Here is a 16791-nt window from a genome sequence, read left to right as displayed (position 1 = left end):
TTGTTCATGTCTGGGGCATTGGAGAAACAGAACACTGTCCACCAATACTGTCAATGCGTTTAGAGAAATGTGGTCACTGGAAGGTGTTGAGTGCTTTATCTCCCTTTCCAACTCCATTTTGTTTTAGTCCTCTTCCCTTACCTTTGGTGTTGGTGCAGTGCCCTTAATAAGCTCTGGGTATGAATGGAGCAATTGGAAACACAACTGATTTAATGGTGGAAGTGAATATGTGAAAATTACCACAGATGATTTGGTGGTGGGAAAAGTTGTCTGTTGTGTGTAGAACTTCTAGATGTAAAGAAAAATGTAGGAAGTCTGAGGGAAAATCGTGTACTAACAATCAATGAATGAAAACTTCCAGATGTGTTAACTTAATAGTACTTTTATTACTGTTGCAGTGGTGCTTTTATTAACACTTTATGAACATTTAATGCAACTACCAAGGCCCTCTCATAAACCACGTCTGCCACCCCTACCATAGACACATAACTTGATTTCTATTTTCTAACTAATTATCAACAGGGAACACCACAGCTTTATGAATTTTGATGTGATAATTGATCCACATCCCGTGCAACTAGATGTGGATTTGTTTTAGATTTGGTAACTGAGCTATTCATTGGCACGCCTGTCCTCTTCAGAGAAATGTGGTGCTGATTTCTTGGCGACAACGTTGTTGAGTCTCTTCCCCTTTAGATATGGATTCACACTCTGGAAACAAAAGATTTGTTTAATACCAGGCATCGGTTGAAATAATAAAAACCAAAAGAACTGCGGATGTGTAAATCAGGAACAAAAACAAAGTTGCTGGAAAAGCTCAGCAGGTCTGGCAGCATCTATGGATGAGAAAACAGTTAACGTTTCGGGTCCGGTGACCTTTCCTCAGAACTCAGTTCTGAGGAAGAACCACAGTTCTATTTTTTCTCTCTTCCTCTCAAGTTGACTCATTAAGGGTATAATTTCATGGACATGGGAAATCCTGCAAGTCAACCATTCCTATGTATTGAGCTAGCAATGACTACAGACCTAGCTGTAAGTCATTACCTGAACAATTAGATCTTCACAAATGTCATACCACAGTATATCATTCTCTCTAGGGATTTTCTACCTGGCACCACTTGAAATAAAATAATTTCAATAAGGAAATCATTTAAACCAGTTATCTGCACTAGGCAGTGCACCTAATTCGTAGCTTAAACATGCCAACTGCAGGAGTAGCTAAAATATTCAATAAAATTCAGTTAGAATGTGATGCTGTGGTCCTTACCTCTGGTTTTAGTCTAGCATTCAGCCTGGACAATATTAAATCCTGGGAGAATGAACCGTAAGTTTTTTTTATTCTGTTACACACAGGAACCCTCATTAGGAAGTCAGCAAGTATTTTCCTGATCTCCATGGTGTTGCTTTCTGATTTTCGGGACCTAATTTGAAGCCCCACAAGCAGCTTAATGAGCAACTGACACCCGAGCAGCGTGTTTACTATTTGGTAGCTGGGGTATCTGTGCTATAGAAATTAGCAAGAGAAAAAGAAGATTTTTCCTGATCTTGTGCCAAGGATTTGTTGGCTTTGGATGCAGAAAAATCAAGATCCCTTGTGTGTTTCACCCTACCTGGTTTCTCCTCAATGGGCCATGCCTGGTACTCCAATATATCTGTGTGCAAGACCATGAAGATTTATTGCAAATTTATGGAGTAACATTCTTTATAATCTTTCCTGACTCTCTTTCCTTTCGATCTACACCATGGCCATGGGGGCATAGATGTAATGGAAGGTTTGAAGGAACCAGTAACAACTCCCTTTTTTTTGTCACAGTAAGTCTCTTTGGGCAAGACTGACAACCCAAGCTACGTGAGGAATGGCTTACAGCTGTAGCCCATGCCCACGAACATCCAAAAAGGGGACTACAGTGATGCAGTGGGTGTGTCCCTGCTGCTGGGCTGGTTCCCTGGTTCAAATTCTACTTGCGTCAAAGGTGTGTGACAATGTCTCTGAACTGGTTGTTCAGAAAATATCTAACATCTGAATAAAGGCAAGTGGTGATGCTTCAGGTGGAAAAAGATTTCGGACTCCCGATCGTCCTCAATCCTTCACTGCCAATTCAAGGATCTGAGTCAGGCCTTTTCTCTTTACAGATGTTGAGAGATGCCTGCGCATTTTTCTTTCCCAGCATTTTGCTTTTCATTTACATCGTTTTGCAGTTGTTCTTTCATAAAAATCTAATAGTGACTGGTTAAGCCTGCCTAACCCCATATGACAGCAACTATTCTAAATCTGTGTTAATATAAAAAGATGACAGGACCACGAATAAATTTGATGCACCACTTCATGCTTTAAAAGAAGTTTTGACTCTGTGCAAATATTCATCAAAATGTACATTTGATATTTTAAAAAGTCTTTCTTCACTAAACTAAGGAATCAAAATGATCATTTAATATTGGTTTTTGCCTTTGTTCTCATACCCTTGAAAGAGCAAGTGACTAATAATTTACACGGCAGTCCATTGTGGGATAAGTGATAAAAATGCTCACAGCCAGTTTATGGAAATATGGAGTTCAAAATAATATTCAGATCACCTCTGGGGGTTACAAATATATTGAAACCAACCAATGAAAAGAAAATCTATAAACATTACCCTTCTTCTCCTTCCTGGGTTACCATCTTCCACATTTCTGTACATCACATTCTTGTTCTGCAAAAGAATTTAGGCACAACTTTAAAAAGATTAACTCAACATATTGCATATAGCAGACAAAACATGAGGTAAACCCCAGAATCTTCCAATTTTGTTCCTTGCAAAAATATCCATTTAGCATTGTAGCAATTATTATAAACAAGTTTATCAGTGATACCTCTGATACATTTTCAAATAATGTTGGTAAATGATAATTAATGATGAGATATTCAGCAATAGTTTATAGCTTAAGAAAAAAATGGATGACTGAATGGAAGCTGTTTAGGAAACCAGATCACAAATAAACCAATAATGTAGGAAGCAAATGACTTTGTCAAACCTGCATAGTCAATTCTAAGATAACAAGGTGTACAGCTGGACGAACACAGCAGGCCAAGCAACATCAGAGGAGCAGGAAAGCTGACGTTTCGGGCCTAGACCCTTCTTCAGAAAATCAATTCTAAGTCAGGTACAATCTAGAGAGTCACTTTTGTCAATTGACCAGGCAAGTTTGAGAGGGGACCAACCATGTGCCATTTGATGTCACATTGACCAGGGTCTCCTTTGAGTACGAGTGGCTTGGGACAGGCATCCAATGTCATCTCCTGATGCTTGCAGTCATATGCATTCATATACAAATTTTAGGTTCTCAGCCCAGTCCCCAATACTGTACATTTTATATTCACCTATTTTCCTACATTGCCTGAATGCACACTGTTTTTAGACTTAGCTTCTTGAATTTTGGGGTCTTTATCCATTAATAACACAACATGCTCTTAACAGGTGATCTGCATTGTTCAAAGTGTAAACGATAACAGCATAAGTAAAATAGTTCAAATATACAAGTATTGCAACAAAAAAATCCAGTAAAGATAGGGAAAGTGAGTACCAGAGCAAGAGAAAGAAGCTGCTTTCCCTTGTGTAAAATCTTCTGCCTCACTATTGTTTCATCTTAGCTGCTACTGAAGTCCTTATCCTATGCCTTTATTATGTTTACACTCCACTGTTGAAATGCTTTCCTGGCAGGGTTCCCATCTTCCCACTAACCATAGCTATAATAACTCCAAACCTCTACTGCTCACATCCAAGTTCACACTGAGTCCCATTCTGCCAGCACTCCCTTGCTGCCGAGGTTTCTGCTCTGCTCTAGGTCTTGCCTCTCGTGCATCCCTGAAGTTAGTTGCTCCAACGTCTGTGGCCGTGCTTTCAAAGTCTAGATCCTAAACTTTGAAAACACCTGCCATTCTGCCTCTATCTCCTTAAAAATGTTCCTTGAAACCTACCTCTTCAACCAAGCTTTTTGGTCAGCTGTACTACACCCAGTTGGATAGCTTGATGTCATTATTTTGTTCAAAAGCATGAGCTATGAAGCACCCATGTCAAAGATGCTAAATGAATGCAAGCTGTTGGGGAATTAGCAAGAAATAGCAAGGAGTGTGGCATACAGTTTGACAAGGCTATGAGAAGGATTAATGTCTGGAAGAGTCTGTAACAGACATCAATGGTAACAGAGATCAAATGGGAAAGAGACCCCTCCATTGTCTTCAAAGGAGCTAGAATCAATAGAAGCCCCACAGTCCATCAACCCATTCAGCCCATCAACTCAACACTCAACCTTCAAAGAACATCCTACCCAGTCCCACCTCCCCTATCCTTGTAACCCTGCATTTCCTAATCCACCCAGCCTGCGCATCCCTGGACACTATGGGTAATTTAGCATGGCCAATCCACCTAACCTGAACATCTTTGGACTGTGGGAGGAAACCGGAGCTCCCGGAGGAAACCCATGCAAACACGGGGAGACGTGTAAACTCCACACAGACAGTGTCCCGACGGGGGAAGTGAATATAGGACCTAGGCATTTTGAGGCAGCGTGCTAACCACTGAGCCATCGTGCTGCCCCCTTGCTAGCTATATGCATGAAAGCAATGTGCACATAATGTACATGTATGCAATCACTCATTTTTGTTAATAAACAGAAGACTCTACTGGTTAGATTCTAGATGTGAATAGCCTCCACCTCAACCCTCACAACATGGAGCATTGACAGAGACGGGAAGAACAGGGTGTAATGGAAGTGAAGATCAGGCATGTGAACAGCAGCAGTAGCAATAAGTAATAGGCAAATCAAGATAGAAAGGATTGCTATTTTGATCATCTCCACACTGCCCTTGGCTTCCTCGGTTTCTGATTTTATTAAAGTTTGCAAACATCCTTCATAAATAAAATATCTTAGTGGAAAGCTTTTGCAAACTGTCTATATTCCAACACAAAACATTCCTTGATCTTGGTATCCTATTTTCTGATTATTAACCTGTTGTTCACACAACTCCAAAGATTTTGGATACCCTGCTCTACAGCAAAAATGGCAACGAAGCTTTGTTTTTATTGCTTTTGTAAAGCTGAGAGAGACTGGATTTTCAGACATCCTCGATTTAAGTCTTTGTGCTTTGATGCATTACATTGCATTAATTGCCTTTACAGAGTAAGTGAGTTTTTTTTTCATATCTCTGTCATCGGTCATGCATTCTCACTGAATCATCAATAAGACTATGCTGAAAACATTGCTGGAAAATGCATTTCAATCTCTATCCCCTTCAGTTTTTGATTCTCCTGTTTCTTTCCTAACTACATATGTATTCATCTCCACCAATAATAATATTGTGTTGCTACATCTTTTGATTTCAGCAAATCGTAAGTTTATGAAATATGAATTAGTTAACATGGTATTAGTTCTTGCTGTCACTGACTGGGCTACTGAAACAATAAAATTTGTACAGGTCATGAGATTTCTAAAGTGGTTAAATGAACAATATGAATAAAGCAGATGAACTTGGTGTACAGGATTCAGCTTATCAAATGGTTATACTAGCAGAATTAAGTTGGTTTAACCAAACAAGCTGCCAAATAAGATACAGAGTACACATTACAATTATGGACACAGGGTTATGAATTAAATAAAGTAGAAATTGAATCTAGTCTAGTACTTGCCCATTTTCCCACGTGCTGTGGATCAAAGAGGCGTTGGTGGGCCTGATAGTCACTGCTGAATTTGGCTGTGTCAGGAGTATCTTCCAGGCATCCATCAGCAGCTAAAAACAAACACGCATGTTTCTGAGTCTTTCATTACCTTCACATCAATGTCAGTTTGAACCCTGTTCATTTCTAAGATGTAACCAGCCAAGTGAAATTATCAGGTTGGAGACCTTTGTGATCTGTAAGACTAAGTTCATATTTACCTTCACCAACAAAACAAAAGCTGGTTTGGAGTCACATCACAGAGATATGCATCATGGAAACAGACTCTTCAGTCCAACTCGTCCATGCTGACCAGATATCTTATATAAAATAGTCCCATTTACCAGCATTTGGCCCATATCCCTCTCAATCCTTCCTATTCATATACCTATCCTAATGCCTTTTAAGTGTTGTAATTGTACCAGCCTCCACCACCTCCTCTGGCAGCTCATTCCATTCATGCACCACTCTGTGTGAAAATGTTGCCGGTTAGGTCCCTTTTATATCTTTGCCCTCTCACCTTAAACCTATGCCCTCTAGTCTTGGACTCCCCCACCCCAGGGAAAAGTCCTTGCCTATTTACCCTATCCATGCATTCATGATTTTATAAAGGTCACTCCTCAGCCTCCGACGCTCCAGGGAAAATAGCCCCAGCCTAATCAGCCTCTCCCTGTGGCTCAAACTCTCCTAGCCTGGCAAAGTCCTTGTAAATATTTTCTGAATGCTTTCAAGGTTCACAACATCCTTCCTACAGCAGGGAGACCAGAATTGCATGCAGTTTCTTTTAAAATACTGATTAGAAATTGCTCAGAGTAATACCGTTCCCTGATTTTAACAAACATGTTAACTTCATAGACACAAAAACAGAAGTTGCTGGAAAAGCTCAGCAGGTTAGGCAGCACCTGTGAAGGAAAAAAGTCAGTGTTAATGTTTCGGATTCGGTGACCTTCCTCAGAACAGATGTTGTCAGACCTGCTGAACTTACCCAGCAGCTTCTGTTTTTGTTCCTGATTTACAGCATCCACATTTCTTTCAGATGTGATTGTACTAGAAAGGGCGCATCTATCTGGATATCGCCTGGTCTGGAGGAGCTGAACTACCAGGAAAGATTGAGTAGGCCGAAGTTGTTTTCCTTGGAGCAGTGAAGGTTGAGAGGGTCCTAGGAGTGCTGCCTGACATTATGAGGGGCATAGATAGGGTCTCTAGGAGGCACTTTTTCCAATTGATAAAGGGGTTAATAACCAGTGTGGGGGGGAGGCGATTAGTGGGCATAGTAAGATTTAGAAGACCAAGAGGAAGTTTAAGGAGAAATATTTTCACCAGTGGTAGAAGTCTGGAATTCAATGCCTGAAGGAATAATTCAGTCAGAAACATTTAAGCTGTATTTGGATATTGCTTGCATTGCCATAGCCTCCAGGGCTATGGACTAAGAGCTGGAAAAACTGATTATCGTAGTCACATCATTGTGAACACAATGGGCTGAATGGGCTCGTTCTGTGTTATAAACATCTATAAGCCTATCTTATGTTCAATTGTGAACAAATCCAGCCTTGCTTGAACTTCAGTAAATTATTTTTGCCAACATCAACAGTAAAGTTTAATAACGAGTAGCACCTAAATATTGAAAAAGTAGTATCACAGAAAGTTGAATAATAGTCCTAAATATTTATTAGGGTGTTTCATTTATACCTCTGCATCAAAAGTGAAATCTTAAGAGATGCAAGTTACCCTTTCTTCCCAAAGGGCAGGGATTTGGCGGATCCGGATATCCCTGGTCTTGATTGAAATTCTTTGGTATGTTATCTCCAGTCAGCTCGGCCACGATGTTAGGAATGTTGCCATAGGGACCCAAGTGTTGTAATCCTTCATGAGCACCTCCTAAAGACAACAGAGAGGAGAATGGCTTTGCTTCAGCAATATCTTACCACTGCATTCAGTTTTGTGTACTGTTTAAGGATCATAACATTAATTCATGAGCACAGCACATGTTCCCAATACAGTGGGCAAAACAGGTCTAAATTTGGAAGTGTGAAGCTAGATGAACACAACGGGCCAAGCAGCATCAGAGGAGCAGGAATGTTGACGTTTCGGTTCGAGACTCTTCTTCATTTTCTGGAGAAGGGTCTAGGCCCGAAATGTTAGCCTTCCTGCTCCTCTGATGCTGCTTGGCCTGTTGTGTTCATCCACCTTCACACCTTGTTATCTCAGATTCTCCAGCATCGGCAGTTCTCACTATGTCTCTAAATATGGAGGTGGGGTTTTGAAACTATGCACAGGAGAAGCTCTTTAACAATCATGGAAAGCAGGTCCTTAGTTGATAATAAATAAGCAGTAAATTTAAAGTATACTGTCTTGAATTTTCCATACTGTTTTTTTCTGGGCTACGTATTGATACTGGTATACAACCTTACCAAGAAAAAAGGCGACGATCCTTTTCAAAGACTGAATTTGCTTTCTTGACAAGTGTCCATGCACCTCCCATTCTTCCTGAAGAGTTTGATCCCTGATCTGCAAAATGTTTTCGCACTCAAATGTGTAGCTGAGTAAAGGGACTTCTTATTTATTCATGGGATGTGGTTATCACCAATCAGGCCAGCATTTATTACCCATCCTTAATTGCCCAATAGACAATTCAGAGTCAACCATATTGCTGAGAGTCTGGAGTCACATGTAGGCCAAACCTAGTAAGGATGGCAGTGTCCTTCCCTAAAGGTCATTAGTGAATCAGATGGGTTTTTCCTGACAACCAGCTATAATTTCATGGCTATTGCTGAGTTCCTTGTTCCAGATTTGTTTGTTTGTTGAAATCAAATTCCTTTCTGCTTAGTCTCTGTGAAACCTGCTGCTAGGCACCGAACCAAGGCTTGGGTGAGAGGCGCAACAAAATCTTTACAGTTGTGAGCCTTGTGTTTATTGTTATGTGATTTCAGCCAATTGCAAAACAAAGGTTGTGACACTCAAAGTAGGGTTTAAAACTTTACGGAGGTTTGGTATAGGTGGATTGTGCAGGGACACGCGCTTTTGGTTATTTTTTTGTCTGACCACATGAAAACATCTCACACTCACCTCTGCGAGTCCTTGATCTACAGACTGTCCTGCACAACCCCATATTTTAATCTCCAGGACTGTGAGAATAGCTGACACTCTAACAGCGTCTACTGGAGCGAACACTTGTGTGTGTGAAAAATATCCACGTCATACTTTAAGAAAACAACCAATAAGGATTATAAAATGGCACATCACTTCTCTTTTCATACAGGAGCAGCAGCTTGTACATATGCTATTAACATAACAAAATACCACCAGACACTTCACAGGATTGTTAAAACAAAGCCTGATTCCACCCAGCCATCTAAAAACATACAAGGGCAGATGACCAAAGGTTTTATTGAAGAGGTTACGAACAGAGACATGTGGGAAGAAAAGGCTAGAGTAGGCCTCTCAGCCCTGGCAAACCTGCTCTATTATTTACTAAGATCATGGCTGATCCGGTTCCAATCTCATTTCTACATTCCTGCATATCCCCCATAATCATTCACCCCTTGGTAATGATAAAGCATCTTTAATCGAATAAAAGGTGTGAGGAGTCAAATATTTAGCATTTGGATGGGTGGGGGGGTACTCCTACACTGTAGGAGTAATTGTTATAAATGTTTAATTTTAAGTTAGCTAATTTCCTCATGAAATCTATGTACTGTTGTAAGCAAATGCAGCTGTGGAGGTATGATTTTTGGCTTGGGTTGTGCAAATGCATTGGATTTGACATAACAGCCCTGTTCACGTCCATCAACATCAACCTGGCCAAAGAAACACTGACTACACTATTAGAAGAACCGAAGACACATACACCAGACACCACCAACCTCATCAGCAAGGACAACATCATCAAGCGAGTGGACCTATGCCTTACCACCCACTTCACTTTCAATAACAAAACCTACAGACAAACCAACGGTACACCCATGGGATCTCCGCTATCAGGGTTCTTAGCAGAGGCAGTAATGCAGAGACTCGAACAAACAGCTCTGCCAATCATCCAACCCAAACTTTGGGTCCGCTACGTGGATGACACCTTTGTCATCATTAAACAAAACAAATTAGAGGAAACCTTCAAGACCATCAATAATACCCTTACTGGCATAACATTCACAAAAGAGGAGGAAAACAACAGCAAACTGCCATTCCTAGATGTCACAGTAAAACGAACAGCCAATGGGGAACTTCAAACCAGCGTCTACAGGAAAACAACACATATGGACCAAATACTGAACTACAGGAGCAACCATCCCAACACCCACAAACGAAGCTGCATTAGAACACTATTTCAACGAACCACCACACACTGCAGCACAGAGGAACTACGCAGAGCAGAAGAAAATCACTTATACAGCGTATTCAAAAAGAATGGGTACCCTATGAACACAGTCCGCCGATTTCTCAGCAATAAACCCAAACAAACAGATAAAACGGGCCCAGAAACCATAACCACTCTCCCCTACATCAAAGATATTTCCGAAATGACTGCCAGACTACTCGGACCTCTTGGCATCAGGGTAGCCCACAAACACAGCAACACACTAAAACAGCAGCTAATTAACTTAAAAGACCCTATACAGACAACAAATAAAACGAACGTCATCTACAAAATACCTTGCAAGAACTGTGACAAACACTACATTGGACAAACTGGCAGAAAGCTAGCCACCAGGATACATGAACATCAACTAGCCACAAAACGACATGACCCACTATCACTCGTATCCTTACATATTGATGAGGAAGGACACCACTTTGATTGGGACAACACATCCATCTTAGGACAAGCCAAACAGGGACACGCACGAGAATTCCTAGAAGCATGGCATTCCAACCGGAACTCTATCAACAAACACATTGAATTGGAGCTCATCTACCACCCTCTGAGAAAAAGAACAGGAAATGACATCACCAACCCAAGGAAACTTAAACAGATAAATAGAAAGCGGGACATAACACCAGCGCTTCACCGGAGGCTCACTGATGATGTTACCTAGAATGATGACGAAACGTCTGAAAACTAACCTTCCAGCTCAGCGAGCAAACTCACTTCCATGATTCTATGATTTGCCAATTTTTATACTCTACACCCCATTCAATGAAAGCAAGCATGCCATATGCCTCCTGGACACCTTATCCATTTGTGTTGCTACTTTCAAAGAACTGTGGATTTGTACTCCTGGACCCCTCCGTATGTTAATGCTATTAGGGTTCTGCTATTTACTGTACACTTCCCTCCTGCATTAGATCTCCCTAAATGCATCACCTCGCACTTTTCTGGATTAAGCTCCATGTGCCATTTCTCTGTCCAAGTCTTTAGCCTACTTCTGAGGAAGGGTCACCGCACCCAAAACGTTAATTCTGTTTTCTCTTTCACAGACGCTGCCAGACCTGCTGAGCTTTTCCAGCAACTTTGTTTTTGTTCCTGATTTACAGCATCTACAGTTCTTTTGGTTTTCTTTAGGCTACTTATATCCTACTGCAAGCTTTGGCAATCCTCCTTACTATCCACAGCTCCCCAATATTTATGTCATCCTCAAACATACATTCTCCTCCAAACCAGTTCTGTATCCAACTACCAGCTCACCATGGGTCCCATGTGACTTCATCCTTTGTATCAGCCTGCCCTGAGAGTCCTTGTCAAAGGCTTTGCTCACGTCCACAGAGACAACATCTTTTGCCTTGCCTCGATCATCATTGTCACTTCCTCAAAAAACTCAATCAAGTTTGTGAGACACAACCTTCCCTACACAAAGTAATACTATCACTGATTTTCCAAATGTGAGCAAATCCTATCCCTAAGGATCTTGTCTAATAATTTCCCTACCACTGAATATGGTACACTAGCCTGTAATTTCCTGGATTATCTCTGTTGTCCTTCATAAACAAAGGAATAAAGCCAGCTATTTTGCAGTCCTTTGGGGCCTCTCCTATGACTAAGGAGGATACAAAAGATTTCATACGAGGCCCCATCAATTTCCTCACCTCCCTCCCTCAGCATTCAGGGATTGAACCCATTAGATCCTGGGGACTTGCTCACGCTAATGTCTTTCAAAACACCCAACAGCTCCTCTTTTTTTATATTTTGACATGCCATAGAATATGAACGTTCCCCTCCTGAGACCTAGCATCTACCTGTCCTTCTCCTTATGAAGTATCCATTAAGGACCTCACCCACGTCCTCCAGCTCCATGCATTAATTCCTTCCCTTGCCCTTGAGTGGTTCTACCCTACCCCGATGTACCCCCTTACACCTTATATATGTATAAGACGCCTTGGGATTTCCCTTAATCCTGTTTGCCAAGTGCATTTCATGGGCCCTTTTAGCTCTCCAAATTCCTTGTTTGTTGTTCTTTCCTGCTATCTTTGTAATCTTCGTGGACTGTCTATTTTCAGTTTCCTAAACCTTACGTGCGTCTCCTTTGTCTATTTAACTAAGCTCTTAACTTTTCTCGTCATCCAAGTTTTCCGAACATTGCCATCCTTCATTTTCACAAGAACATGTTGGTCCCAAACTCTAAGCAACTGGCCTTTAAAAGTCTCCCACACGTCAGGTGTAGATTTACCCTCACACAGCCTTTGGTGAAGATTCTCAGGGATAGGATTTACTCATATTTGGAAAATGTGGACTTATTAGCAGAATTAGGAATACAAGGGAGGAGTGCTGTATCTTCATCTTCATGCCAAGTGTAGCTCCAATATTGCCTTCTCCTGCCCAATGATTAGCTGAGGAGCAGAAACGCTTTTTACAACTCACACCATGGGCCATTTTCTTAGCAGATATTATCCAGACGTTTTTCTTTGCATTTATCGGAGAACTGTCATGTTTAAATAGTCATTATCTTCACAAAAGAGTTTCCTGATCCATTTTTCTCCACTTTACAAATACACGAGGGTAACCATGTACGAACTGGTCAACGTTACAGAACTAAACCACGTCATGGAAATTCTTCAACTGTCTCTTTCCTGAACAATGAAACGTTTGACAGGTAATATAATGAAAGAAACTACAACGGAGACACCCTCAATAAGAATCTGAACTGTTTGTTGAGCAAAATAGATCTTGACATTTCCATGTTTTTGTCTGAAGGAAAAATTTAAACATGATGTTTATACTGTCCATATGTGCATGGTTTATTTCATTCAGCAGCTGCTGGGGATCCACTGCCAAATAAGGTCTTAGCTTTAACATAAGAAACATCAGACATAAGAAAGGGCCAAAAATGTGTTGCTTATGGTGGAAGGTTTGCCTCTCTTGGTAGCATGAGTTAATATTTTTTCAATTATTAAAAATTTGCATACACTGTAGTTTCACTTGAGCACATAAAGAGATACTTTACTGAAACTGTACAGATTTTGAATTAGGGGGCTTGTACACATGATGTTTAACCCTAAATAAATAAGTCTGTGCAAAGATGGGCTCCAGTATCATTGTGCTCTGGAATCTAACAGCAGGCTCAGCTCTGGGTAGGAAGGTGGTGGGTTCAAATCCTACTCCAGGCACTTTAACAAACAATCCACACTGACACACTAGTGCAATATGGTCATTACACTATATTGCTGAAGATGCTGTCGTTCAGATGAGACATTAAAACCAAGGCTTTGTCCATCCTCTCAAATGAATGTAAAATAGTCTATTTCGAAGAACAGCAGCAGAGCTCTCCATGGGTCCCGGCCAATACTTGTCCCTCAACCAATATTTTAAAAGAGTGATCTAGTATTTGTGCTGTTTGTGGGATCTTGCTGTGTGTAAAATAGTCGTCATGTTTCATACATTACAACAATGCCCATACTTCATTGGCTATAAAGCACTTTTGGATGTCCTGAGGTTGTGAGAGGCACTACATAAATGAAAATCATCCTTGCATATTCCATATGTACATTTCTTTATCCCATATTTTTCAAAACCTCAATATTTCTCAATTGATTAAAACAAAATTCTTTGCTAACTCTTTTGAATTCTCGTCAGGTCCTTTGAACCTACTTTCTTGGTGTACTTTGAAGGAATAATGTGCAATTAATTTAACTTTAAACTCAACAGGTTTACAACCCAAGAGGGCGTTCTGCTGGCTTTTTGCTGGACAAATCCAAAATTAATTTGACTGCTTCACGCACTCTCCATAACTCTATACCTGCTGCTGCTTCAAGCCTTTCCCTTTATGAGACAGAGTTGTGACGGAGATAATGCAATCCAACCCTACATGCAAAGTCATTTATCCTTAATTTCCATGATAACTTCATCACTGGCCCTGCCACTAACGGTAGCAGTCTCACCCTGTTCATGCTCTTCTGATGAAGGATGATCTGTCAAGATCTGACAGTAGGCAAGTAGTCAGACAGTGTTGCTGGGGATGACAGCAGTCATGACAAAGCAGACCTGCACTCTGTTCGACAATTTAGTGGTACAAATATTGGCAAAGACTAGATGGGCCAAATGCCCTTGTATATTACATTTACATAATTGTTGTCACAAGCGTAGAAGCTGATTTCATGTCTGCAGCATCGTCAAGAATGTGATGTGAAAAAAAAAGAACAGAAGGCACAGACAGATAATCGAGGGATTCCTGGGGTGATAGGAAGGAAGAGAAGCCTATACTACAGCTGTGGTGACCGTCCTTGGCTTGGAATTTGGAAAATCGTTGGTATTTTACTGTTAGGTGGTCAAAATCCTGGAACTCCCTTCCTAAATGCACTGCTCATCCAGCTACTCCTCATGGGCTACAGAGGTTCAAGAAGTCCACTCCCCATCGCCTTCTGAAAGGCAATCAGGGATGGACAATAAATGTTGACCCAGCCAGGTATGCCATATCTCATGAATGGATTTTTAAAATGAAAGTCTGATAGCATTTGGTGTGGAAACAGGTACCAGAGCAGTGTAGGACTTTCAAGAAGAAAGGGATGCTGGAGATGGGGTAGTAATTCAGAGAGGACAGTCAGCCATTCCTTGTGGAAACAGTACATTAACAATATCCTTCAGTATACGAGGCAAGAATTGCTGGCTCTTTAGGAGTTGACGAGAAAGGAATTTTGAGGGGTAAGTGTTGTTTTTGTCAAAAGCTTCCACAGTGGGCAAAGTCCACAGGGTAGTTAGGTTCAGTCACCCCAATGAATATAAAGTGGTGGGAATCTCTCTTTTTCGGCTTCGTACAAGTTTTCAATTACAATCTGTTAAAATTTTGTCAGATTTACAGAATCGCAGCACAGAAATAGGCCATTTGGCCCAACGGGGTTTATGTTCCACACAGCCCCCTTCTCATCCTTTTCTCTCTGTCAGTAACGTCTTTGACTTTCTCCTTTTGAATTTTTCCAATTTCCTTTAAAGTCCTTCAAAACGATTCCCCTCAACTTCTCCCTATGGTCGCCAATTCCACAGTCTCTTCGGGCCCTATTAAAAGGTTGAGTATGTTGACTAATCTTGCAATCATGATATTCGCCAGTACGTTTAATTTGCAAACCTAAAGCGAAAAGAAAATCCCTAAGGTACCCCCTTAGTTCTGCAGAATACTGTCAGAAGCCATTACCTTCGATACTCTGTGGTCCGACCAGATTTGTGGCTTGATGGGCTGGATATTCCACTCTGGGCCTGGCGATACCTAGCTGCTCCATGACTCCATGCAGCAATCGCTGAATGTCTGCTTCAGACACTTTGTCCGGATCCCGGGAGCTGTGACCTGTAGTTAGGGCCCAGCCTAGGACGGTCAGTATCACGGACCTAATGATGACTGCAGGCAGCATGGTAACCTGCAGCAAGAGGAACACACAGAGAGAAAGAGAGAGACTGCCTCAACTGGGAGAATTTCCACCATTTACTGCGGCCTTCAGAAATTAATTCAAATGTTGCTGGAAAGAAACAGCACTATGATGGTCAGTGAGGTGCATGACAATAAACTGCAGGCTCAGAATTGGGTGTTACTAAAGCGAATGGTACTAAACCCCGGAATAATGCTGAAGTGCGTCTCTCCATCACATCTGTATCCTTCGCTCATGCATTTAAAGCAATTACTGCAACGCTGAACTTTTTTTAAAAAGCAGCTAGTTTCCTTTAATCTGAGATGTATCTTTGTTAAGAGTTTAACATTTGCAAAATGCAGCAGTCAGGACTTACCTTAGATCAGGTATGTTACCTTGCGTTCTTTGAAACGAGAGATGTCGTTGGTATTTTCACAGCTTCAGCTGGCTCTTGTGATCTGCCGTGAATAATTCATCTGCTGTTGCCTAGGCAGCAGGACAGAGACATCGCCTGGTAGCCAATTGGTAGAGCCCCTGCTGCAGTGAAGTTTCCATTTGCTTTCACTGAAGGCAGCAACCTAGAACAACAGGAAGCCTTTTTTAAAAAAAATCCACTTTTAAAAATATCATCTGCGAAATAACATTGTCAATATGCAATCGCTTGAAAACTGACTTGTCTCCAACGGTCATGTACCATCAATATGTGTACAGGTTACTGAGCCCCTTGCAGAATCTGTGAGGATGCCTGGTCAGTGCAAAATGGCAACTCTTAATCAATTATGTAGATATACTAAGATGGTGACCAATTCTCAACGTGGAAAGCTAACATTACTTCTGGAGTCGTTACCTTTGGAAGGAGCAAATGCAAAGGCTTAGGCAACCCTTCTAAATTCCACACAGTAAGCGAGCAACGTACAGTGTTTGTTTTGTGAGTCATTGAAATTTGATTAAGGAATTACGACCGTGAGTGGTGGTTTATCCATGGAGGACTTGGACTGGTCCTCGAGTTCTTCCTGCCAGCAAGTTCATTCAGGACTGAATTTTCTACGGATGATAAACACCGTCTGGCAGTCTGCCTTTTTTTTTAACTTGACAGACAGAGCTACATATTTCCGGCCAGGAGTTCCACCCCAGTCTTATCAGGAAAGGAGGGTAGTATTTCATTGAGAAATTTTTGTTTTGTGGCACTAGATATATGTGTGTCTATGTGTGTGTGTTTGTGGTGTGGGGGGTGAGGTGGGGAGACAAGACTCATCTTTCGACTGCATTGGATGTTGTATTCTGGACATTTTATTCACTTAATGCACTGAAAATCATTGGGGCATTCAGATAGCTT

General features: G+C 41.2%; 1 protein-coding gene across 1 annotated transcript; it reads right to left on the bottom strand.

The window, feature by feature from the left end:
- Positions 1 to 366: 366 nt before the first annotated feature.
- Positions 367 to 16228, bottom strand: LOC125451172 (neuroendocrine protein 7B2-like). The gene is made up of 7 exons (XM_048527983.1): positions 16129 to 16228; positions 15832 to 16033; positions 15248 to 15467; positions 7419 to 7568; positions 5664 to 5764; positions 2634 to 2690; positions 367 to 711 (listed from the first exon to the last, which is right to left on the bottom strand). Exons 3-7 carry the CDS (start codon positions 15459 to 15461, stop codon positions 613 to 615), a joined length of 621 nt encoding a protein of 206 aa, XP_048383940.1. The 5' UTR covers positions 15462 to 15467; positions 15832 to 16033; positions 16129 to 16228; the 3' UTR covers positions 367 to 612.
- Positions 16229 to 16791: the final 563 nt, after the last annotated feature.

This window comes from Stegostoma tigrinum, chromosome 3, assembly GCF_030684315.1.
Source record: "Stegostoma tigrinum isolate sSteTig4 chromosome 3, sSteTig4.hap1, whole genome shotgun sequence".
In the NCBI taxonomy this organism is placed as follows: Eukaryota; Metazoa; Chordata; class Chondrichthyes; order Orectolobiformes; family Stegostomatidae; genus Stegostoma; species Stegostoma tigrinum.
The sequence above is the reverse complement of the archived record's forward strand: the minus strand, read 5'-3'. Positions and strand labels throughout refer to the sequence as shown.

Bases quoted from the DNA above. Each gene is read 5' to 3' on its own strand.
- LOC125451172 (XM_048527983.1), bottom strand. From the start codon at position 15,461: ATGCTGCCTGCAGTCATCATTAGGTCCGTGATACTGACCGTCCTAGGC. The intron at 7,569-15,247 runs GTAATGGCTTCT...TGTTGTCTTTAG, and splicing joins CGGACCACAGAGTATCGAAG to GAGGTGCTCATGAAGGATTA. The intron at 712-2,633 runs GTAATGTTTATA...TTTTGTTTCCAG, and splicing joins ACCCAGGAAGGAGAAGAAGG to AGTGTGAATCCATATCTAAA.